Source organism: Etheostoma spectabile, chromosome 12 (genome assembly GCF_008692095.1).
Source record: "Etheostoma spectabile isolate EspeVRDwgs_2016 chromosome 12, UIUC_Espe_1.0, whole genome shotgun sequence".
In the NCBI taxonomy this organism is placed as follows: Eukaryota; Metazoa; Chordata; class Actinopteri; order Perciformes; family Percidae; genus Etheostoma; species Etheostoma spectabile.
Genome location: NC_045744.1, coordinates 21347013 through 21372017, shown reverse-complemented (window position 1 = coordinate 21372017; position 25005 = coordinate 21347013). Strand labels below are relative to the sequence as shown.

At 39.8% G+C, this 25005-nt stretch overlaps 1 protein-coding gene across 4 annotated transcripts; it reads left to right on the top strand.

Moving 5' to 3' along the window:
• The first annotated feature begins 6070 nt into the window (after nucleotides 1-6070).
• LOC116699624 (casein kinase I) lies at nucleotides 6071-23303 on the top strand. Of its 4 annotated transcripts, none has more exons than XM_032532286.1 (12): nucleotides 6071-6328; nucleotides 11231-12396; nucleotides 12692-12761; nucleotides 13503-13651; nucleotides 13764-13998; nucleotides 14987-15072; nucleotides 15175-15259; nucleotides 15439-15584; nucleotides 16118-16198; nucleotides 18809-18910; nucleotides 20719-20825; nucleotides 22380-23303. In XM_032532286.1, the coding sequence occupies exons 2-12, from the start codon at nucleotides 12130-12132 to the stop codon at nucleotides 22432-22434; spliced, it is 1383 nt and encodes a 460-aa protein (XP_032388177.1). In that variant the 5' UTR covers nucleotides 6071-6328; nucleotides 11231-12129; the 3' UTR covers nucleotides 22435-23303. The 4 variants fall into 4 exon arrangements, with proteins under 4 accessions (XP_032388177.1, XP_032388176.1, XP_032388179.1 ...); XM_032532285.1 differs by having other exon boundaries at nucleotides 15436-15584; XM_032532288.1 differs by lacking the exon at nucleotides 18809-18910.
• The last annotated feature ends 1702 nt before the right edge of the window (nucleotides 23304-25005 follow it).

Genomic DNA, 25005 nt, shown 5'->3' with positions numbered 1-25005 from the left:
GCTTGAAACTATAAATATAATTTAATGGAAAAATGTATGCAACAACTAATAATGAAAACAATTCCATTTCTATTTTTTTAGTTTTATTCACGTGACACCACCACGAAGTTACAGGATTTATTTATATCAAAAAGAACACACATACGGAGTTAAATAAAGACCATTCACATGCAAGATCTATTTGATGTAACACAAATCAAGCATCTAAAAATGTATCCAAAGAAGCAAGAAAATCAACACAATTTGTAGCATTCAGAACAGATGAATCCTGGAACGGCTTCAGTGATGTTAAATGCTTCATTTGAGGACTAAAGAATGCAGAAAAGTGAATGGTAGAAACAAAACACTGTTGTGGAGAGAGCGCTCGGGACCCTTCACATCTCATCCTCTCTTGCATTTTACAGCCAGAAAGGTCAAGCTGAGGAGGAGGATGGCAGTTTTTCCCAGAAGAATCCAATACCATATCTGACCCTGCAGACCTACATGGACACAGACGGATGCAGATTGGGTTTATGGTTACATAAAATCTCTCGAAAGGAAAGCAGCAGGAACATACAATACAGAGATGAAAAGAGGCATAGCTGAAAAAAAATAGGCATAGAAAGAAAATACATGGTAAACGTGAGCTTGACAGACATGAAACACATGTATATTTTAAAAAGACTATACATTATTACTGTAAAGTGAAAAGCCACACTAGGTAGGAATAATTAATCCAGTCCAACTCCTGAGTCCTCATACTAATCCACTAGCGTTACAGACAGAGAGTCACTCAACATGAAGTCATGTGTCAGCTGTGGATTGTGACCCAAAACTATGTCATTAAAGACTTGGCATAGGCCTACATTTTTAAATAATGTTTTCATATATAACAGACACTAATGATCTTAAGGACAATGGACAAATATCACCACACATTTCCTCCATTTTACTGCTCATTTCTAAAGCCTTGTATGCTCAGGCTCCTGCCTTTATGTGTAATCTGTTAACTCCCTATGAGCGTGAACATGGCTTGAGATTCGGGCCCCACTCATGGTTCCAAAATCACTTAAGGTGACACGACGTCTGCTGTCCAGGCCGCTTTGTCTGAGGATCTGAGGCATACAAACTAATATCCTCTTAAATCTCATTTTTAAGTCATTATGTGTTTTGCTCCAAGCATTGGATAGGCTCCGGACCCTGAACAGGAAGCAGCATAAAAAAATTGATAAATGGATGCATCAATATTTTCCTGTGTTTGACATATGGAATATAATATTCTGATTTACCTGCACGGATATGCTATTTTGCCACAACATTTACCTGCCAAACTGCTGTGGTGTTCACTGCTGTCACACCGCGGGGTGCTGGATGTGGTCAGGGTGGACGTTGTCAGGTTATCTGGAGAGAAAGTAATCATTGTAGATTCGCAAAGTGTTCAACATTAAACAAATGAATAAGTAATAGTACTCACTCCAATAAATTGTGTAAAATACATAAATGAAGCAATAATTTGTGAAATAACTTCAGAAGTTGTTAAAACTCAACCCATTATAATAAAACTCACAACTGCTACTAGATTTAGCCATTTGCCACCTGTAACCGGAATAAGTGCATGTTAGTGTCCCAAGTTTCACTACGGCCACGCAGAGACCCGCTCTACGAAGCAGCTCGATTGGTTGGGGTTAGGCATTTGACCTCGAGTGGTTAAGTTTAGGATAGGGTTAAGGTTAGGGTTGTTTTACGGGGAATTTGGTACACAAAACTGCACGTATAACCCTGTAACCTAGAGCAAAAACAACGTCCATGTAATTCTAATTCAACCAACACAGACACAGAGAAGTTAAACTTAACAGGGCTGCTCATGCTACCTACCTAGCTCGGTAACTAGCTAGACAAGTTTGTGAGTTACTTTGGTCGAAGTGAAGACAGTGTGAACAGCAGCAGCTAAAGTCCACTGAGATTGATTTAAAGTTTTTTTTTCCAGTTGTCCAAGCCAGTGAAGTGTCACCTGTCTCATGCTACCTCGTTACCATGTGTGTGTTTAGTCTTTGTGTTGCCCTTGTCTTGTGTCAGATCATTGTTGTGTTTTGAATGTTGCGTTTTGCCTGTTTTATGTTGATGATCTCTGCCCGAAAGACACACAATAATACTCAGGTTAGCTAATAGTTAGCCGGGTAGGGAGGTAGCATGTGCAGCCTTAAGGCTAAGAAGCTATTTGTCTTGTTTTAAAATGTATTTTTTCTGTATTCCCTTTTTGTCATTGCTTTGTTTATTTTAGTGCGTCTTTTTTGACATTATGCAAATGTCAGGCTTTGTACCATTTACATTCTTAATAAAGACGTTAAGCAAGATGTAAGATGTAAAAAAAATAACGTAAAAGAAATGTATTGACAGAGCTATTTAACCCGTGCTGTTACGGGTCATCAGCATCTTACCTGCTATCTCAATCGAGACGTCAGTGCTGATTGTGTCAGGCGGCTCGGTCCTGCAGGAGTAATTACCAGTGTCGGTCTTTGTAGCAGAGCTGACACTCAGGACCAGGGTCACATTGGGGAGGATGGACGTAATATTGACAAGTGTGACTTTCTCCTAGGAGACGAAAGTTATTACTGTGATCATAGTGCCCTTCGCACCAGCAGAGGCTGGCTTTGTTAACAGGAATTTTTAAAATTTAAAACTTAAGGGTTTCCCCCTGAAAAATTGATTAGCCAGGTGGTAAGTGTAATTTTCTTGTGTCATTTTCCGGCTCGGGTCAGTCACCGACTGATGGCAGCATTAAGGTAGAGCCCAATCATTTCCGTGATAATAACAATATCATGGATGGAATCATGAAATTCAGAATCAAAAAAATCTATAGGACTGATTTCATAGGCCCACACATTAAGTTAGTGCTAAAAGCTAACTGAAGATTTCATGACAACGTCTACATTTTCAAACGAGCTGCGCCATTTTAACTGTATTATTAAAAAAAAGTCTTAAATATATAAAATAAATATGAAAAATAGTTCCCAGTGGCTTAGGCCTGAATTTGTTGCATAATCAAGAGTACACTCAGTTACAGTGTACATATGAAGGAGGTAAATACATGCTGTAAAAAATTATAAACGTAGGAAAACCTACCTTGTGTGGGCTTTTCCTCCACAGCTGTGCAACGTGTTGAGCTCTTAAACAGTTGAACTCACAGGTCAGATTGAAGCCCTCTCCAGCTGACAGCTCCCTATCGTCTCCTTTAAGAGACACAATAGCACCACTGCACCCACCTACAAAAATGAAAGAAGGCCGACATGAAAAGATATATTACCTTTATTAAAAAGGTATATAAGCCACACAACAAATCTCTTCAGTTTCTAAACTAGTTTGATTTTTTTTACTGTGGTCTCACATTTTTTAGGTTAGTACGATTAAGTGGTGCCAGTTTGCACACTTAGGAAGAGTGTTTGCATTACATGTTAGTGTGCAAATACATAAATTAATTAGTGTCTTTCTCAGCATTTTGAAGTTACTAGGATCACCCTGAATGACACGTGGAACAGCAACTGTCAGGATTACAACATTACAACACTATGGTTACATAACGTCACTACGTTATGCTATTTTAATTAATGAAAAGCTGACAGGTTATTTAATTAAAAAAATAATAACAGCAGACATTTTGACTTGTCATAGTAGGAAAAGCACATGTGTTACTAATAACTTTAATGATGGCTCTGTTCTCTTCAAGTGTTCTACAAAACCATAGATCTTCAACAGGGGGCCCTTGGCCCCTAATGAATCCTTTATTGGTCCCACAAGGGGAAATTACAATTACAATTACTAGGGGGTACTCAGAGTTACTGCAGGAGGGCCGCCAAATTATTGTTACGTTTTTGAAAATTTTTCAGTACAGAAAACTCCTTGGTACATCTACAACGTGAGACAGGTGCGTCAGAGGGGGATACGTAAGTCAAAACTGTCTACCTTAAGAAAACATAAATGTAATAGTATAGGCAATGTTTTGGTACCAGACCATCATCAGGCAAAATGAATGAAGGGAGTTTCTATGCAACTTTTTTTTTTAAAGTGTCTTAACATAAATCCAACATATTATTAGCAAAAACAAATCAGCATATTTGTGAAAAAAAAACATTCATGATTGATAAGGAAATAACTGGTAGCCATCCACAGAGACTGTTAATTCGAAAGATTAAGATACTGATGTTTAAACATCTCAAAAAAATGAGTGTGCAAATGATGAATATTTGTTATATATATATATATGTATTTTTTTTTATAAATATACTGCATGCACAATGCATTTTTTTACAGTGTGGGTATGCATCACAAACTATATAAAACAGGTATGTATTCATTTAACGTGAGTTCTCTTGCACACATATACTATATTAATGAATCAGCTTTTTGCATAATTCATTTATTAGTGACTTTCTCATGTTTATACATTCACTGTTTGTTACTTTGTACAGCAAATAATAAGGAGACCACCAACAGCAACAATGCTGTAATAACAATGTGTTTTTTATTAAAAATGTAGCCTAGCTGTGTCATAACTGTACTAATTACTAAATCACATATGTAATAATGGATTCATAAAAATAAGTGATACTTCCACTGATAATAATACAACAACAAAATGTATCTACAACAACGTTAACCCTCACCTTCTGCTTGACTCCAGTACAGAAAACTCATCACGAGAAACAACATTTCGGATTCTTTTCTCATCCTTTCTGTGTGTCTGTCACCTGCCTGTCACTGTCTGACTGACGATGTCTTATGTTTCATACAGACATGTCTAAGTACTGTCAGCCGTTCTGACTGCAGGAAGCTGCTGACCCCAGTCCCAGACAGGATGTACATCTCTGCATTTTTGAGCCGATGAATGGTGTGATAACCATACCAGAAAAGGTTTCTGCTGATAACGCTGACCATAACATCACCGTCATCACCCTGCATATGTGGAAGGTATTGCTCAAAATAAAAATCCCCACAGGCGCTGCCGTGTTGAAAAAGTAGATAGTAGAACGCACATAAGAAAGAACATTATGCTGATGTTAGGACAATAGCAGGAAGTTTTTTGTTGTTATCCATCCAATCAAAAAGAAAAATGACGCTTTGTAACAGGACTCGGTCTAACGGGGTGAAATTTATAGTGCATTTCATTATCTTTTGTCATGAGGGTTCTAGTCAAAGATTTACGTCAATAACATTAAAGTAGAAAATGATACATTCAAAACAGGTTGAAGGAGCTTAATGACACCACCTAGCCAAATTATAACGTAGCTCATTTGGCTTTTGATTTATACAGAAAAAATGCAGTCCATAACCTGCCACATTAAAAACTGTTTTTGCTCTGTATTATAGCACATTTGAACCTATGAAGTGGTGACAAAGTTCACTTACTTACTGTTCACCACCGTGCCAGATTAACCTTTATGGGGCCACCGGGCTATCGTTTTTGTTGCTGGACACCTACTGCCCACCGATTCCCTTCTTTGCTGGAACATGAAATGGCTCCAGGTTTAATTGATTAAACATTACTTTATTTAACAATATGGACCATGCAAGGACAATATAAACTAATGTCTTAAAACTATTGTAGATTTTTACACAGCGCCCCTTGATAAGACAGGGCCACAAGGTTAATGCAGGACATGCTTTAGTTGATATTGTATTTTTGCAAATTCCTAAGAAAAAGGTGCATTTAATCAACAATGTTGACACATTGTGAAAATACTTGCTGAAGACCAAACTGAGAACAGAGGCTGCAGTACAGGCCTGGCAGAGCATCAGCAGAGAGGATTTCCATCTGCTTGATGTCTGTGGCTGACAGACTTCCACTGTAAATGTCTCAGAACCAAATATTAGGTAGCCTACCTATCATGAAATATTGTCTTGTTTTCATTTCAAAATAAATGTGCTGGGGTACAGAGCCAATACAACAATACTGCTGTCCAGATTGGATACAGATATTTAGAAACACACAAAGTCTGAAAAACATAGGCAACACACACTCTTAGTTATTTCAGCAAGTGCTGGGGGAACTAAAAACAACTTTTCTACACAAATCAAAGTGTGCGTGACCCTCTCTCACGTACACTCACACGGACTCATATTCACGCACACAGATTTTTTCTGTCAATATTCTTCAATGCAGTTTACGCTCGTCCCTTTCGTTTACTACGCTGTGATTATCTTCATCTACGCAAATTGCGTTATGGTGACTGGCGAGGCTTTTCAGCTGGTTAGCCAAACATCCATAGAAAAAGAGATGGGCAGGAAAACGAGACGAAGAAAATAAGAACAATTTATTTCAAGCTAGATAGCGACAGAAAGAAAACCTGTTTAGGTACGTAATTTCTTTTCGGAACTTTGCAAAAATGAGTTTGTTAAAGTAGCTAGCTATCTTTATGAATGACTCTGTGTATTAGCAGAAATTCAGCGTTAGCTAACATTGGCTAGTTAGCTGGCTGGCTAACACGTTAGCTTCTGGCTTCGTCTTGTTACGAACACAGAGGCTAACGTTAGTAAACGCTAGCTGGGTTAGCGAGTTCTCAATACGGTTCAAAATCTAGCTAACTTACCGTATCCATTGCTGCTCCTTTCCGTAGTCGTTGTTGTAGTCTCTGACGTTAACGTTACTTCGTGTCGTTTGTTACTTCAGTCTCTTTACTTAGCTAGCTATTTCAAATTTGTTTCAATGAAACTACCGTTGTCAAGCTACACCGAGGCCAAACACACAAACTACTGTGGCCTAAACCTAACTTCCTGCGTTACCTAGCTATCTCGACTGATAGTTTGACGTGCAACAACACCATTATTATATTTTCCAAAATAGGCTACCAGTTAACGTCGGGTGGCGATTGCAGGCGTATAGTTATCAGATTGAAAAGTCGCTGCTCCCCTAATGTATAAATCTGCTGTAGTCGTATCAGCTCACGTTAGCTCCACTAACGCTAGCAAACTCTATCTCCTTTGGTCAAACATTAGTGGCTTTCTGTTCAAAATTTTGATAGGTATCAGCTTGCGACATCTTGATCAAAGCAGTGTTTGACAGTCTCTCGGGGTTGCTTTTAAGGAAGAGTTACCTAAAACCATTAAATAGATGAGGGAGAGGTGGTGCGGCTTAGTTCATCATCGGAGTGTGGGTGGTGGGGACAAGGCCATGTTGGTAACGTTATAGCTAGATTTGTTGTATTTCCCTTGAAATGTAATCAAGAACTTTGTAATACCTGTTGAGAATATCTTGAAATAAACAGAGGCCACCAGTACTACATGCATTTACTAGCTAGTTATACTGTAAGGTGTCATTGATACTCAAATATTTTAAATGTTGTAATTCCATACCGAACCACAATTAATGTAGGACACAGTGGACTGATGCAGAGACAGCAATAAAGTAGTAATAGAGTCACAGTTGTAGTAAAGGAAATTGTGAATGCTCATTGAAATGTTTTGGAGATAAAGACCGTTCTTTGATGCAGGTCAGCAATGTTAATAACCAATATGAGCCAAGGGCTATTTTCTTTAGTTAATCTCTCAGGAATTGTACAAATGAAGGTTTAATCAGTACATTATGATTCAATGAATTTAATGATGGATTAATGATGGATTTAATTAACTTTATATAAACAAAAAGCATAACAAGTAAAGCTAAAATAAAGGCTAATTGTAAATACAGTGCATGTAGAAACTTTTTAGGGCATATATCACCCTCTGCGAATGAATTCCCCACTAGCATTTATTGATGTGTTAGTAGATTACTCTTGTATTAAACTCTCTTGACTTTTTGTTATCTATGAAATCACAACTCATACACCAAGCAAATTGTGTGTTAGGTGCTGATGGCAGAGGCTCCAGTCAGTCTAAATTGGTATATCTAAGAAACTGTTTCTGTGCGTCAGATTTTTCTTCTTGTGGAGAAACTGTAAAATCTGTTGTCCCAGTTGCCTAGTAATTGAGGCCAGGATTGTAGCCTGTGGCATGCTGTGTAGTGGATACTATTGGGTGTGAAGCTGCATGCAGGTTAGTGGGTGTAGTAAACCACTTAACTTTCACTGCTTAGCTTGATGTTGTCAGACAAGAGGGGGTGCAATACATTGCTGGCAATGACCACAGTATTGGATTCCAAAGTTGTTGTCTTGATTTCATTGCCTAACAAATACTATTGTCAATCAACACCTGCACTGCTTTACATGTTTTATAGAAGTATATTTGCCAGTATACCACATACCAGGGTGTTTATGGATTCATAAAAATCATTAACAGCCCTACATTTACATACTTTGTGTACAGGCACCCTGAAAGCATAATCATAAGACATAATCTCTTGTTATGAAGAAAGGGATGCATGGATGAATTACTGGGGTTGTTTGAAGGCTTTGTGATGTTATTTAATGTGTACCTACCTACCTTTTTAAAAGAAATACGTTTTGGTACCAAGCTATTTAAGAACTAATTTCACAATAAACGACATGGTTTTATACAGGGAGGTTATAGCAGAGAAAGGGACTTGTTTTTTGTGAGTTTGTTGAAAGATGTCAGGGACAAGGAGGGGGAGAAGAACATTGCTTAATGATCAGCTTTGGTAAAGCAAGTACGTTTTTACCAAATACAACCAGCTCAGATCTAATGTCTGAGCCAAGGCCTCAGTCTTTTAGATTGTATTCATGCAAGAGTTGCAAACTCTTCTTTTAGCTTAGGCCAAAGATAGTGTGTGGGAGTAATGTTGCCTCTCACTTTGTGCAGGCCTAACCCTCTCATATATGGCCTATACAGTAGCATAGATTTTTGCTGTGAGTTGCTCAATCTGACAGAGGCCTCTGTGTGAGGGAAAAAAACAACAACTGCTACAGCGGGTGTAATTACAGGAATAGGTCTGTCTAACTTCAGTTAGGGCAAAAGGCTGTTAAGTGTTATTACTAAATCTGATTTCAGCAAGTCTTACAAACCTGTTAACTAAATTTGGAGAAAGCTTATTCCCTCATTAGTTAAATTTAGCTGAGCATGGTTCCCACATAAACAACACATTTGAGTTCTTAGGCAAAGAATTCAATTGAATCACTGTGTTCAAAGAATGGTGTCAGTGTTTTTTACATGCATTCAGCAACTGAACAGACTTTGATGAAATCATAACTGTAATATCTGACTAGACTACAATAGGTGTTTGTAATACCACAGTGGTACATTGTGACCTTTATGTTATAATTTGAAGTGCCCTTTTATTGAGGTGAAAGTAAAAAAGATGAATTGACTTGTCTAAAATGGAGATGTTTTTATGTAGTCTTACACAATAAAGCCCCACATATAAGATTTGGGTCCTTTTGCTGATGTTTAGAGTTCACATGTTGCCCTTCCTCACGGGGGCTGTTAATGACATCTGAGGAGATGCGTCGAGTTGACGTACTTAGCATTGTCTACTATCTCAGACATGCCCTCCTCCGCCCCACTGTTATCATTCTCTCTGTGCCCTCTGTGTAAAGAAGTGGTCATGAGCCCCTTTGGCAGTGAACTATTATTCTGAAGTTGACTGAGGTTTCTCCGGAGTAAAACACATACAATGCCAGAAAGAACCTGCGTCCGTTAGTGTGGCAGGAAGTCTGTGACATTTGTTAGACCAATACCTCCATAAAAAGAATAACAAATTCCCATTGACTGTATGTTTTGTGAAAGAGGAGAGTGACTATATAACTCTTTAACTTTATGATATTTGCTGCAAAATATGTATCAGTTCAATTTAGGACAGACTGTCTAAAACTCGATAATACATTGTAATTCATTTATTGCCCTAAAAAATAAAATACAATAGCAAAGCCATATGTTCAAGTTAAATACATAGATGTGATAATCTGCACTCTCTACCGTGTGTTGCAGTAATCTCCTCTGAAGTTAACTGAGAGGACCCAGGACTCATTTAAAATGTTATCTCAACTTTTTGGTGGACTTTTTTGTGATCTTTTTTTTTGTATTATTGACACCATTCATTCAATACAGCCATATTACTAATGCAGAGTAACTATTTGAGTTGCAGTTACAATATGTACGATTTGTTTTCAGAAGAAAAAGTTGCAGTTGAGAAAGATGCATGTTACTGAAGTAATATACCTGACTTGTTTTAGAAACCAATAGAGGTCGCTCAATGGCCAATAACAAATTTTGATTTCTATTTAATAAGGGGCTGTGCTTCATGCTTCATCTCCTACCTGCATAACTGGATCCTAATAAATAAATAAATATAAATGCATACATTGCCATTTAGCAGCTTGTTATAGCATGGAGAACAGGAAGGGAAAGGAAGGTCTTGAGTGGATTAGAAGGGATAGATAGGATGTTAAAGGGAAATAGATTGCAGAGGAAACTGAGAGAAGAGAAGAAAGGAACGGGAGAAGCCAGGATGAGTTATTATTAGTAGAGGAAATCAGAAACACTAGAGAACATGCCCTGTCCTCCTGGAGGAAGATATGGCCTAGTTTTTTGTTAGAAGGCCAAATGCTGTCAGTTGGTTTCTGCTATAGATTTTAAAATAAAAAACATTTAAACTTTTCTAAATGTTATGAAATAAAAAAAGGATTTTGATAAATTTTCCAAATTAAGGAAACGGTTTACTGAGTGAGAACATGTTGCCCTGCCCTCTGACCTACCCAATAGCCTTCAATTGCTAATTAGGTTTTGGCATTTCTGCAATTTATTTGCATATTATTGTGATTGCTACGCATGATCTGATGTAGATATAGCTATTCCTACGTAATTTAAGCACTTACAGTAAATTGTGATACTAATGTGAAAATCCGAGGCTTGCAGAATCAGTAACATCTTTTAAGTCACTTCTTAAATCAGTTGAAAAAGTGCTTTATAAATAAGGTTTATCATTGTTAATACTATTATAATGCATATGTTTTAATCTATTAAAAGATCTTTCCTCAAGTAAAATGTGACTCCTCTCCCAAGGGTGCTGTACAACACCTGAATACCTAGCTCATTGATCAGGCATCTAACATATTACCTCTAAAATCAGTTGTTATAGTATTATTTATACTATGTATTATTTATTATAAGGACAGAATTTGTAGGCCAAAGAAGGAATTTGTCATTTTACATTTTAAGATGAAACGCTTCAGTCAGCCCAACAATGATGGCAGTGTGTTGTTTGAAATGTCCGTTCTATACATTAAATATTGAAATATGGGTCAGCTATTATGAAATCATTTGAATCTAATCTTCTTTTTTTTAAATATAAATATATGTCTTGCAGGTGGTACGTTCATCCTTTGGCACACAGCATTCCTCACACCCAGGGGCCAAAGCTTCAGCTGGTATAGGACCAAGCAGTTGTGTGGCAGATTATCAGCCTCTGTGTGACAGTGGACAAGTACCGAGGTCCAGCATCTATAGGATCACATGCTCTAAAACCAACTATCTGAGACGTATGGCAATAAATCCCAATAAAGTATATAGTCATCCTCGAATATCAAATGTAAATCAGGGGAACCTCTGGTTTTGATAAACTCAAGACATTCTTGCCGTCTAAGTCTGCACTGGAGTTGGGTGCATGGGTGTTGTGCTGCTGACAGCAGGCTGTTGTCATGGTGGACTGGTATGTCTGAGACTGAAGCTAGCATAGCTGTCCGGTTTCATTTAGCATGTTAGCATATGGCTAACCACATATGGTGACTGATCAGGCCATTATCCTCTTCCCCTCCATCTCCATCTCTGGCCCCTACAAGGGGGTATAAACTAGTTGGTAGTGGTGCCCCCTTACCCTGTCATCTTTTCATTTTTATTTAATTTAGTCATCTATCCATCTCATCCAGCAATCATCAGCTTTTGCTTTATTTCAATCTCATCAGCCCTCATCACTTTTTTTGCAGGACTAAGCACCGTGTAGCTCTGCCTAACTAAGCTCTAGTCCTTTATGATACTCACTTCTTTCCTTTGAATTCATCTCACATCTGTCCCAATTAAGCTTAAGTCACCACAGCTCAGTCCCTGCCCTCTTTACAGTCAAACCCCAAAGCCCTGTTCAATACACATTTTGGCCCACCGTAGACCACCCTAACGTCTGACCGAGTAGCCGATAGGCAGTTGTTTTGGTAGTTGTTTTGGTTGCATGGAATCGGCTTAACCGTGGAGAGGCCAGGCTACCACAAACTGATGGACTTTGACAAGCGAGGAGTAGGAGGGGGAGGTGGTGGAGGGGGAGGTGGTGGGGGAGGGAAGGGGGAGACAGAGGAGGGGAAGAGAATGCCTGGGAAGACAGGGAGCCGATCTGGGCACGGTGGCCGGGGCGCCAGCTCCAACTCCGGGGTTCTGATGGTTGGACCAAACTTCCGGGTCGGTAAGAAAATCGGCTGTGGGAACTTTGGAGAGCTACGACTTGGAAAGAACCTGTACACCAATGAATACGTGGCTATCAAACTGGTAAAAAGTGATTTCTATATATAAAGAATAAGTTGCAGCACACTAATGTTGTGTATGATACGAATCAATATTTCAGAATAAAATAATTTACACTTGAAAGCAACTAAAAGCTTATTCACATTGTACCTAAACTAATATATGGAATATACCTGGAACATAACAAAATGTGGGTTTGATTTCCCGAATATGGCAGTGTTGTCAGAGAAATTGGTGTTCTGAATTGTGTTTTATGAATTTTACTACTTTACTTTGTGACAAATAATTATTCTAACTTAAACATAATCCTCCTTTGTAGGAGCCTATCAAGTCGCGGGCGCCACAGCTCCACCTAGAATATCGCTTCTACAAACAGCTGGGAAGTTCAGGTGAGAACCCCTGTCTCTTTTATCAGGTTTTCTACTATAAGAATCAGTACATGCCCTTATTTTTTATGCACTGCCGTTTTTGTCACTGCAAACTCTACCTTCGACCTGGGAAGGGTGTAGGGAGCCATCTTTTACTCCTGTGTTTCCAGACATATTTTCACACTTTCAGTTTCAGAACAAGCAGCAACCTACGGGGTTGAAAACTGATGCCAAGTTAAATTACATTCAGGCTTAAAGTTATTAAGGATGTGGCACTTCAGGTGATGCACAGGTGAGGCGAGTATAGACTGTAGGCTTCATTTGGCTTCATTTGGCCTGCCTCAGCCCCACCCGCTCTCCATCTTTTTGCCCATTTTTGGATTAGCTGGGAGCAGGCGGGGTCAGGCACTGCCAAGATGGCTAAGGCCCGAGCTGCCCACACTAAGCTTCACAATGGCTCTTCAGATACTTAAGGGTGACGTCATGGAGAGTACGTCAATGTTTTATACAGTCTATAGTATTGTTTCCATTTAACAATTTTGATGCAAGTATCGCATTAGAAAAGCTGAATGGGACTAACTTTAAAAAAAAAATGGTATTGCTTGCCAGACAGCAGCAGGGTGAACAGGCTGTTGCTGGCCTGGGTATATTGCCTTTTAGTATCCTTTGGGCTCTATCACTAATCACTGTATGGTGTTCATACATAAGTGTGCCTGTGTCCAACTCCTGTTCTGACTGCCCTGTCTCTATCTGTTCATCCAGAGGGCGTACCACAGGTGTTTTACTTTGGGCCATGTGGTAAATACAATGCTATGGTTCTGGAGCTGCTTGGACCCAGCTTAGAAGATCTGTTTGACCTCTGTGACCGAACCTTCTCTCTAAAGACTGTACTCATGATAGCCATACAACTGGTAAGACAAACTTAACTTTTTCTTCTTTTTTTTTAGAAAAAAAAAGAAAAGTTTTATCTCTAAAACACAAGCTTACTTAACTCTGCTTTCTTTGTTCTGTCCTTTGCCTTAGATAACCCGTATGGAGTTTGTCCACACCAGAAGCCTGATCTATCGAGACGTGAAGCCTGAGAACTTCTTGGTGGGCCGACCCGGCTCCAAACGGCAACACACCATCCACATCATAGACTTTGGCCTAGCAAAAGAATACATAGACCCAGAGACCAAGAAACACATCCCATACAGAGAACACAAGAGTCTGACTGGAACGGCTAGATATATGAGCATCAATACCCATCTGGGGAAAGGTAAGTTGCTCCCGTGTGCTACTTTGTACAACACAGTGCTTTGTTGTTTTATTTGATCTTATCCTGACTTATATCATGGTTTGTGACCTCATGTTTCAAATACCAAATATTTTCAGTTGACATTCAAAGGGGCGCTATGCAGTTTTGGCCATTTCTTTGCTTTTTTTCTTGCTTTTTGCTTGGATATTTCTCTCTAGAGCTCCCCCTACAGCTTCGGAAAAGATCTTTGGCAGCCCCTATGTTTACTTGTCTCTGACTCATCGCGCAGTCATTCTGCAGTTTCCTCTTTCTCTATTCTTTTTTTGCCGGCTCAGTCATGACGATAGCGTGAAAAACTCGGAAAAAACATTGCTACCTTGTTAGCCAGTTCCTGAATGGCCGTATGTGTGCAGTGCCGTGAAGCAGTTTGTTTGAGGAGCACAATGGAAATAAGTCCTGGACTTTATTGTGTTTTTATCCTCAATTGTATTTGATGTCTTTATTTCATGTGTAAGGCATTTTTGATACAATTAAATAAATCAAAAGTTACATCATCATTACAGTATCATTCACGCAATATTTCCTGATGCTGAGTCCGGCGGCTCGCCGGCCGAATGTTACGAGGGTGGTTTTTTCCGCTCACAGGCGCTAGGGGGGAGCGAGACGACCACCATTTAACTAAAAAAAATCATATAACCATTCCAGTGACTCCGAAGCTGTTCAATTAAGGTAAATTAAGCTAAAAAAACTGCTTAGTTCCCCTTTAAATTGTTGCTGTTTGCTGAGCTACACTAAATTTAGCTTGTCCATTAAGCTAACTTTAGCTTTGTTTGCCTTAGCATAAGCGGCGACCTATGAAGTATGTAGTGTGTTGCAAAGTTCGCCCTAATTTGTTTTCTTTGGGACATAAGTGATTCCCTTCTCAAGGCATCAACACATACTTATGCTAGATAACTTGCATTTGTTGTGAATAGGAGCAATTTAAACCTTTTGTTGTTCTGTGTTTCAGAGCAAAGCAGGCGGGATGACTTGGAAGCTCTAGGCCACATGTTCATGTATTTCCTGCGAGGCAGCCTACCCTGGCAGGGACTCAAGGTGAGGAGGCAGTCAACCAGCCATCAGTCCAATCATTTTTTTTCTTTCATCACTTCTGTCTTCAGCGGCCTCTGTATTCCACCATGTCTCTGTCTTCATTAGGCTGACACTCTGAAAGAACGTTATCAGAAGATAGGAGACACGAAGAGAGACACACCAATAGAGGTCCTCTGTGAAAACTTTCCAGGTTTGTATGCATACACTTCTACAAAATAAAATGGGTGTTTCTGTGCAGCTGTGACCTACTGTACTGTATATGATCAGGTTAGCATATTTTGATCAAATCTTGTGTGTGTATGTGCGTAATCTTTGCATGTGTGGGTTCGGTGCCTGTGTATGTGTGTGCCTGTGTGTATGTAACAGAAGAGATGGCCACCTACCTGCGGTACGTGCGTCGGCTGGACTTCTTCGAGAAGCCTGATTACGACTATCTGAGGAAACTCTTTACGGACCTCTTTGACAGAAACGGATATATCTTTGACTACCAGTATGACTGGACTGGAAAGCCGCTGGTTAGTGTGGAGGGGTGTTTTTATTCCTACACACACACACACAACACACACACACACACACACACCACACACATAATCATATGGCTGATCTACTGTGTAACCAAGAACTGATAAAGTAGTCAAGCAAATAATTATCTTATCTCCAGAAAGTCAAAGACACATCCTCCTCCCTGTTTAAGCTTCTTTGTAAACTGTCATCTGAATAGACTCAGTTTGAGTGAGGTCAGCAGAAATCAATGTCAAGCATCAAGAACAAATAATGTGTGCTTTCAGTTCAGCGGTGAGGTTTGAAATTTTGAGTGGTACATAATGCTCTACCATTTAGCCGTATCACTCTCACACTTCTCCATTTAATGTAATTAGTTTTTATTGACAAAATGGTTTATTGTAAAGGGCTTCTTGTGCCCCCCCCAACAGTGTTACACATAAGATCAATAATATAATATAAAGTCTGCATAAAGAAATGTCATGTAAGCCAATGTGTGTTTCCCTACGCTGAACCAATGTTGACCCCACATCATGTGTGTGTTTAGCCCACTCCTATTGGTCCAGTGGCCAGTGAGACTCCACTTCCAGCAAGCAACCGAGAAAAAGCACCGCAGACCAAAAACCAGGTACACACACACTCATTCTCAGGAAATATGCAAGATGATCATTCATACGATTTTAGTAGAGTTGCCAAAGATCTGCCAAACTGTCAAAACCAGTTTAAAAACTATGTTTTTTCCTGTCTAGTAAAAAAGTCATCCTTTTTCTCACTGTACATGAGCCACAAATCCACTCTTTAATGCACAAATGCACACACACACAACACACACACACACCACACACACACACACACACACACACACACACACACACACACACACACACACACAACACACAGCTGACCACATGAGCAGCTTTTCCTCTGATTTACAGTTCTGCTCCCTCAGCATTTGTCACTTTCTTGCTCCATTTTAAAAACGCTGGTTGGCTGTGTCACAGGGTTATTAACTTGCCAGGTTTCTTTGTCAATCATTGCAAAAGAATCACCACTAAAGAAAGCAGAAAGTAGTGCTAGAGCAATCCAGGTTTAGGGTTTTAACATTTGTTGACAGACTAGAACAGAAGTCCTCATTGGTAGGTTTAATGTTTTTTGTACTATCTTGATAGGTAATGGTAAAGTTATGTTATATGTAGAGTCACAGTGGACAGTAGATGTGTTTTCACACTGATCAACTGCACACACTGAGTGGCGAATTCACAAAGACTGGATTGCGGCTTCTGATGAATTGTGCATGATGAACCACAACCGCATGATAAAGAAGGGGCATGGCACTTAACTTCAGCTATCAGAGACAAATAAATAACTGCATTTGACGCACTGCATTCATTCAACTGCAGACTAAACAGGCAGACAAACAAACAAAAGAAAGACTAATAAATAATGGCCAAGGAATAATGACTGAATATGTACAACAATGAACCATTAATAATTGCGGACCATTGTGTAGTCCAGTACTTTTAAATGGGTCACCAAATCACTCATCCTTAAGAAAATTAGAGTGTTTCTCAGCCACGTCACAGTTTGTCCGTTACTCCATTAGGCCCTCGGGCCCAGAGGCCTCTGAACTTTGCACCCTGGGATCGTGTACACTGTATCTTCTCCCGTCTGAACAGTTGAATGGACTCTTCTCAATCAACATCCACAACAGGTGACCCTGTACTGACAGGACCTCGTAGATCATCAGAAATAATACATCCTCTGACCTTAGATAACACTAAAGTTGACTCAAATGCATAAAGCATGCATTGTACGGCTAGCCCCGGGATATTGATGGTATCATCATTCAAGTGTCACAAGCCTTCGCCACAGCAACTATGATATATCATATCAGTAATATGAGTGCCCATAGGCAGTATCTCCTTCAGCATTGTAAATGTGCTTTATTACCACCAACTCTGCTAAGAAGATGCTAATGATTTCACTGTAACTGTGTGAGGTTTTTTGCACTGCTCTTTGTGATTTGGAATGTTTTTTGCCACAAGGATTAGTTGTATAAGGGGGGCAATTTTCCACCAAATGTCTGCATCTTATCTAATTTAAATACATGCAAATAGCACAGGAGCACCAAGACGCTTTTTGATTGGTAGCCCCCTTAGGGGTGCAACCTTTGCGAGTGCTGTAAGAGTTACACGGCTTCTTTTTGTCTTTTCTGTTTAGGTTTAGCGTCTGCAAACGTTGCACAATCCTTGTGAATTCGTCCCTGAGTGTTGGTTGCCCCTTGTAGGGTCAACAGGTAGCTCTAAAAAGTTTGTTTGCTTCTTCGGGGTGCATGGTAGCTGGAGTCAGACTGGATCCACAGCAGTTATAGTGGATTCCATTTTCCCATTATCTGAATTGTCACTGAGCACATTGTAGACAGTAAATGGCATTAACACACCTCTTAGCACAGGGATTTACTGTATACTAAGAAAACCCACATATGCGTATCACTGTCCATTTTGCGGATCAGGGCTGAAGTCTTTCATACAATCTGTGGTATTTTCTGCGCGCTGACTATATGTTACTGTAGACGATGCCTCCTGCTAGGTAACATAAATACCTCTGTAAAACAGGGTATTTCCCAATCAATATTTTTGCATATTTTACGGTGAGCGGTTTGTACTGATTACACTTTCTATATTCACAAACACAAATGCACATCAGTTCAGATTTAAAGGCGCCAGTAGTTGGGTTGCACTGCGGGCCTATTTGGATCTTAATCCCATAAGAAACAGGTTTGAGGCAGGTGAGATTGAGGCAACACAGAAAATAGACCACCTCCTTCCCCTTTTGCTTGGGGGGGGGGGGGTTTCCTGTGCACTCTCAATGTACTGCACACTTGAGTGCTCACCCTCCTGTTGCTCCTCCACCAAATACTGATTCTAAACTCACTATTTCTTTTCTCTTTCCTTTTTTACTCTTTCCTCCTTCTTTTCTCTCCTCACCTCATCCCGCCACTCCTCTTTTCCATCTGCTCATCTTCCAATGTCTCCTTTGCCTCCCTGCTTTTCCTTCTTCTCTCTCTCTTTTCCACCCTTTCTCTTCCTCTTTCCATGCGAGCATCCTCTTCCATCTAAATTGTCCTCTTCACCTTTTCCCTTCTCCACCTCCACCACCGCCTCTTCCCCTTCCCCTCCTCCTCCCTCCCGCCCACCCTTTTCCGTTACTCCTGCGATCGGCTTCCTGTCTCCTCTAGTCTCCAGAGGGGAAAGGCAGTGAGTCGCAGCCCACTCCAGTGACCAATCGAGAGCTGCTGGGCTCCCACCTCACTGCTGATAGGCTGGGCGGGTCCGTCCAGGTACTGAGAGGAAGGGTTAGCTCTGCTGGCTTCTTGTCTTGTCTGCCTACTTGTTTGTCTGCCTGCATGACTCTTTCCGTCTCTGCAGCAGGGCTGACCTCAAGTCTGTTTCCTCACAATTTCAATAACTCCCTCACAAGGGACTATTGTGATAGAAATTCTAAATTAAAACCTAATGTACCCTTGTTAGGTTTGAACAGCATATTTAAGGAAATGTTAGACATGTTTTTTGCTACCACTCCCTCCACATTAAAATAAGGGAGACTTTCTGCAAGGGGACAGAAAGCTGTGGCCCGGCTTCTCTGTTGACTTTGTCAAGTAGGCTGCTTTATGTAAGAGGCTGGATTTCACACTGTGTTTGTAGCTACTAGAATAAACAATAGAAAATTAGCCGAAGTTATGTTGGTTGTTATTGTTGAGATAAGAGTTGGATACAAGTTTATAATACCCATTTTATAAATAAACTTTGTGTGTGACAATAGGACTTTGGTGGTCAAAAAAAGATAGATTTTGATAAATCCAGGGTTGCTCCATGCACACTAGACCCAGGTCTCCAAATGTAGTTCAAGACATGGCATTGCTCTTCTTTAATCGTGTGGTTTTCAACTAGTGGTCAGCAGAGCAGTGTAGTGGCTTGGCATGTGATCAAACCACAGTGCGGAGGTAAATGTGGTGTTGCAAAGTTGATGTTTATTGTGACATAATCCACATCAAACATATTAAGATGTAAAGCAGTCTGAGGCACTAGTAGGTTTCTTGTGTTAGCTGACACACACAAAATCCCACAGCTGTTGCCTTACTTGCCTCTGGCTTACTTTGCCAGAAGTGGCATCATGCTTCATATACGGTTCCTCATCATTGTTTGTGTTTAGCAAATTTATTGCCATTACCAACCACAACAGGTGAGGCCCGAGTAAGAAGAGCACCTCCAGCCACATTAAATGTGCCACCTTTATTTTGGAAACTTTCCAGCTGCAGAGGAATATCATTTGTTAGCAGTGTGTGAATGTGTTCATTTTTCTTAGTATTCTAAATTAATTAATTAAATTTAATTGAAACTGTACAGCACTGTTTCAAATGAATGCTGTTGACGGAAAACATGAAACAAAAAAGAAGAAGTGTTGGGGAAAATAGACCAAAAAAAACACAAACACCAGGAATTATATGTTTAAATTAGATAAGTGTGTGACACACGCACACACGGATATCTAGTCATGATTTGACTCCTAATGCGTCACCACCTGAGGCTTGTCATATGCCAGAGCAACAGGGCATTATGAGGTAGTATTGTGCATGTAGTAGTAATGCAGTGTTGTTGGCATAATGCTTAATAATAGTCCTTTACACTGTACCGCATCATTAAGCAGAGGTGTTGCTGTTTTGCATGGCAGCAAAATGAACGTTGCCAATGCCTGTATCTCTGAAGGTGTGAAGCTCACCTTCACTATAAAGACCACGTCCACATTAAGCCGCTTCATTTGAAAACAATCTTGTCCTTTGTGAGGAGGGAGAGCAGGACACAGATGGGCTCGCTAATACACTGAGAAACTGGGATCTGTTTGTCACTCTGCTGTTATTCTGTAAGACACATTTGTGCCAAGTGAAAGGAAGAAGAAAAAGCTTTTATCTGCTTTTCTATTGTTTTGGTGTGTCAGTGTTGAAAAAGTGTGGAAGCATGTTGTTTTCACACATAACCAGCGTTTTCAGATTTATCTGCCTTAGTGTCGACGTGATGCAAGTCTTTTTCAATTCAGTTGGACGTTGCCACACCTGTACTCATCCGTCTGTCTTCCATTTCTCACATCCAGGTGATGAGTTCAACCAATGGGGAGCTCAATACAGACGACCCCACTGCAGGACACTCCAACGCACCAATCACAGCCAATGCAGAGGTGGAAGTGGCTGATGATACCAAGTAAGGACACACACACGTTAAAGTGGAATAACTGGGTTGTAGCATACTGAAGGCCTGACTTAAGGCGATATTGGGCGCCAGACATACAATGAAGTTTGTCAGTTGCAGTTTAGGTCTAACTTTTCTGCGTAACACTACAAATTAAATTAAGACTGGAAAGCTACTTTTAAGGAATAAGAGAAAAATTAACCATATCAAATGTCATTTTTTCTCTCTCTCTCTGTCAAACACACACCGACTGCCCGTGTCAGTCCTCGGTGTCTCACATTGCCGACCCTATCGCCACAGCGCTGTGTCAGCACTCGAGTAGGCTATAGTCCTCGGTCGAGTTTGGGTGGTAATAAAATGCCTAACGTGGGCTAGAATGATCTGGACCTGCTGTCAAGCACCTTTGATTAATAAGTAAATTATTCTGATTGGCAGTGTCATACACCAGCATTAATGAGGCAACTCTGTAGTAGTTCACATGTCTGGAATAACAGCAGGACAGTTGAGTGTTTGGTGGGACTATATTAACTGAAATATAGAACATTTGACACAAGAAGAAATAGCTGACAGTATTTAGAGAGAAAACATTTTGACTTAATATTGACTTAACTGTAATGACTTTATCGACTAAAACAGGACCAAAGTGTTTTGAGTTGTCATCGACTCAAACTATGAGGAATAAAAATGACTAAAATGGGACTAAAATATTTAAGCATGTTTGTCTATATACTTCAGGAAACGTACCTTTGCACTAACAAGATGCTGACAGTGACAAAAGTCTAATTGTCATCTCGTGTTTTCTCTGACACTTGTTTTTCAGAAGCTTTCGGTCTTTGTTTTCTGTTACATTTATCATTATTTTTGACTTAGTTTTTTAAAGTCATGTCCAGTGATCAATGACCGTTTTAGATTACTTGTAAAGAAGCAGACAAAACCAATGTTGTGTCCTCCTTGTGACAGTCATAGGCAAGGGCATTCCTGGAATAATACTTGAGATTTAAATCCGTTTTTACATAGAAGAGAATTGTATAATCTACTTATACTTATTGTTATAGGGGAAATATTCCTTATTCCTTCCTGACGCCATGTGTATGGCTCCCAAAATCCATTCATGCACATCCACTCTTCTACTAATATTTAATCCACCAGCCCTCCTAATATGGTCAGAATAAAACAATACTAAAAACAAAGACTACAAAGTAATTTTAGAGTCATGAAAGCCACTCTGGGAAAGAGCCCTTAAAACTATCATCACATTTTATAACATTATAACATACATTTCATATATGTATTGCTGAATGTGATAACATGTCCTATCCATATCCAAACCAGTAAATGACCACAGAAGAAAACCCAAATGAAATAACCCAAATATAGGGAGCCGATGTTACTACATTGGCTGATTTGTTATTGGTTAGCTGTACAAGAGCTCATTCTAGGGTTTACTTTTTTAACTCACACAGTTCATTGTTACTTAAAACCCATATTACTCATAATGAATGAAGGAATATTTGAAAGAGACGAAGCTGTATTTGAAGTCGGTTGATGATGGTTTGTGTGTTGCAGGTGCTGCTGTTTCTTCAAGAGGAGGAAGAGGAAAGTGCTCCAGAGACACAAATGAAAACGAGAGACGAGAGAGAAACCCTGGGGTTTTTTCTCTCTCTTTCTTTCTTTCTCTAGCCCTCTTCATATAGCCCTCCCTTTATTCCTCCCTCAGTCCCCCTCTGACCCTCCTTCTCTGCTGTCCGAGGTCCTGTAGTTTACCTTGGGTCGGCTGGACTGGCTGGGCCACTGGGCAGCAGGATATGCTAAGGTGATCTACTGGTTTCTACCGCTCTGGAATGACCCTCAGACAGTAGCGTGTTTACGGTTCCATCTCGCAGCTTTAATTGTGGACTAGCTGTGCCAACGGTGAAGTCTTCATGTATTTATGGTCACAAACTGAACTGAAACTGGATCAACACAGACTGCGAAACAGTGGCCACAAACAGTCGAGATACTGTAAAAGACAAGCTGACTTTTTACTGGCAGACTGGCTAGTTCTCTATTTGTGTTTTTTATTTTTTTTTTCTTCCTTACTGACTGGTTCAGAGGACAGAGAAGTGTATTTCTAAAGGAGATACAGAAGAGAGGACAAGAAAAGGACGGGAAGCAATGAGACTGTCGGACCACACGTGCACACAAAACATGCACACACACACACACATATGTACAAACACGCTGCACACTTTCTCAAGCTCATCCTAAAGACACTTCATGGACAAACAGATGCAGCTGTCGCACATAGTCTATAAAGTTTTTATTCCCGAGGGTCAAAGGAAGTACAGCGTGACCGGCTTGGTCTATTTCCAGGAACGGATTGGGCTCGGTGTACTTCTCAGACACACTCACCCTCAGAGGAAAACCTCACAACCACCAGAATCAAAAGTTAAGAAAGATGTTTATGTGAAGACTATGCTTTTTCCTGTTTTAATTTGTAACTAAAAAAAAGACTGTCTACAATTTGGAACTTTTTGTTCTGTCTTTTTGAGTTCAAAAAGTTTGTGTTTTGTAGCTTGGTGTGTTCCTCAAAAATGTTTTTAGTTTTTTTTTTAATATCTTGTATTTTTAATTTTTCGATTTTTTTTTTTTTTCTCTTTCTCTCTGGGTTGGAGGATGGAAAGTCAGATAACTCCATTAAAAAAAACAACCAAACAAAATAAAAACTGATCTTTATTTAAGGGAATCGTGAACAATATCTTTTTCAGGGGTTGAGGACTGTTTTGCTTCTAAGAATGTTAACATGCTGACGTCATGCAGATAATGTGTATGTCTACCATCTCACTTTAGCATGTTAATAGTTGTTGCTGTCATAGTTTCGCAGGTGTTTGGTAAACCAAAGTTTTTGGACAAATGAAGATTTTGATCTGATGATGGCACATCCTCATATATAATCATCATCAAACAAAACATAACAATACAGCCAGCGGTTGTCCGTGAATATGTTTTATCATGGGCCAGCCGACTGGGCCACACCCTGCAGCTACTGAGGCTGAAATCAACACGAGCTGCAAATAAGCAGACTACTAGTAAATGTGTTCTCTTATGGAGCGTAAATACAAAAAAATATATTATATGCTTTATAAGATTTGCAAATGTAAAAAAAGGTTTTGCTAAAGTATAATATGTAATAGGTATTGCCTAATGCAGCGGTCTTCAAGGTTTTTTGAGCCAAGGACCCCTTAACTGAAAGAGTGACTGATCAGGGACCCCCACTACATTTATTGTATTGTATGAAATTAAGTTGCATATTAAACTGGGCCTACTAGAACGTGTGGGCGGCCTAAAGCCTTTATACCAAACCTTCTCAGTGGACAGAAAGAGCTATTAAATAATTGTTGGCATCACTTTTTTAATCATGTTTCAACGTTAAACACACATGTGGCACAGTGAATCCTTGGGATTAAATGTATCTGTGGGTGGCTACCGTCAGGCCAGTTAGCCTATCATCAATGTTTGTTTTGTTTTTTTGTTTTAACAAATAGGCTGATTTGTATTTTTTTAATATGTTAGACTCATTTTCATTTTTGAAAAAACTTTCAGAAAATTAACAATTTGGTGGCCCCCTGCAGTAACTCTGAGGACCCCTGGGCCCCCCTGTTCAAGGTCTCTGGCCTACTGTAAGCCACAGGGTTCAGAGAGAGAGAGAGAGAGAGAGAGAGAGAGAGAGAGAGAGACCAGTGGTTGTTGAGTGAGCTCTAAAGAGGGAGTGCTGAACAAAAGAGTGAATCAATGGAATTAAAAAGTATTTTCTGATTGTTTCACGGCGGCTACAATATAAATCACAAAATAACACACAAACATCTCAGAGGGAAGGTGCCACATTGCCGGACTCGGCCTTCATTTTGTTCTCAACTACACACACCTGAAAACTTTAGTGACTGCATCTTGCTTGGTGACAGAACGGGTCTGCAGACACACAAACACCTGGCAAAGTACTCAAATCCGCTTCTGTGCTAGTTTTCGCTGTAGTAGGCTATGTGTTCCAAAGACCATGTTTTGCCAATGGCACAAAATTCTGCATATTATACATGTAAGTATGAAAAATACCTTCATGATGAGATGTGGAAGATTGGTGATGCCGGCCTTATCTCCAGAGGTAGAGCTTCAAAGTTTTGTAAGGTGTCTTAAATCTAGTCCTGGTAATCTCACG

Bases quoted from the DNA above. Each gene is read 5' to 3' on its own strand.
- LOC116699624 (XM_032532285.1), top strand. From the start codon at position 12,130: ATGGACTTTGACAAGCGAGGAGTAGGAGGGGGAGGTGGTGGAGGGGGA. The intron at 13,652-13,763 runs GTAAGACAAACT...CCTTTGCCTTAG, and splicing joins TCATGATAGCCATACAACTG to ATAACCCGTATGGAGTTTGT. The intron at 15,260-15,435 runs GTTTGTATGCAT...TGTATGTAACAG, and splicing joins CCTCTGTGAAAACTTTCCAG to AAGAGATGGCCACCTACCTG.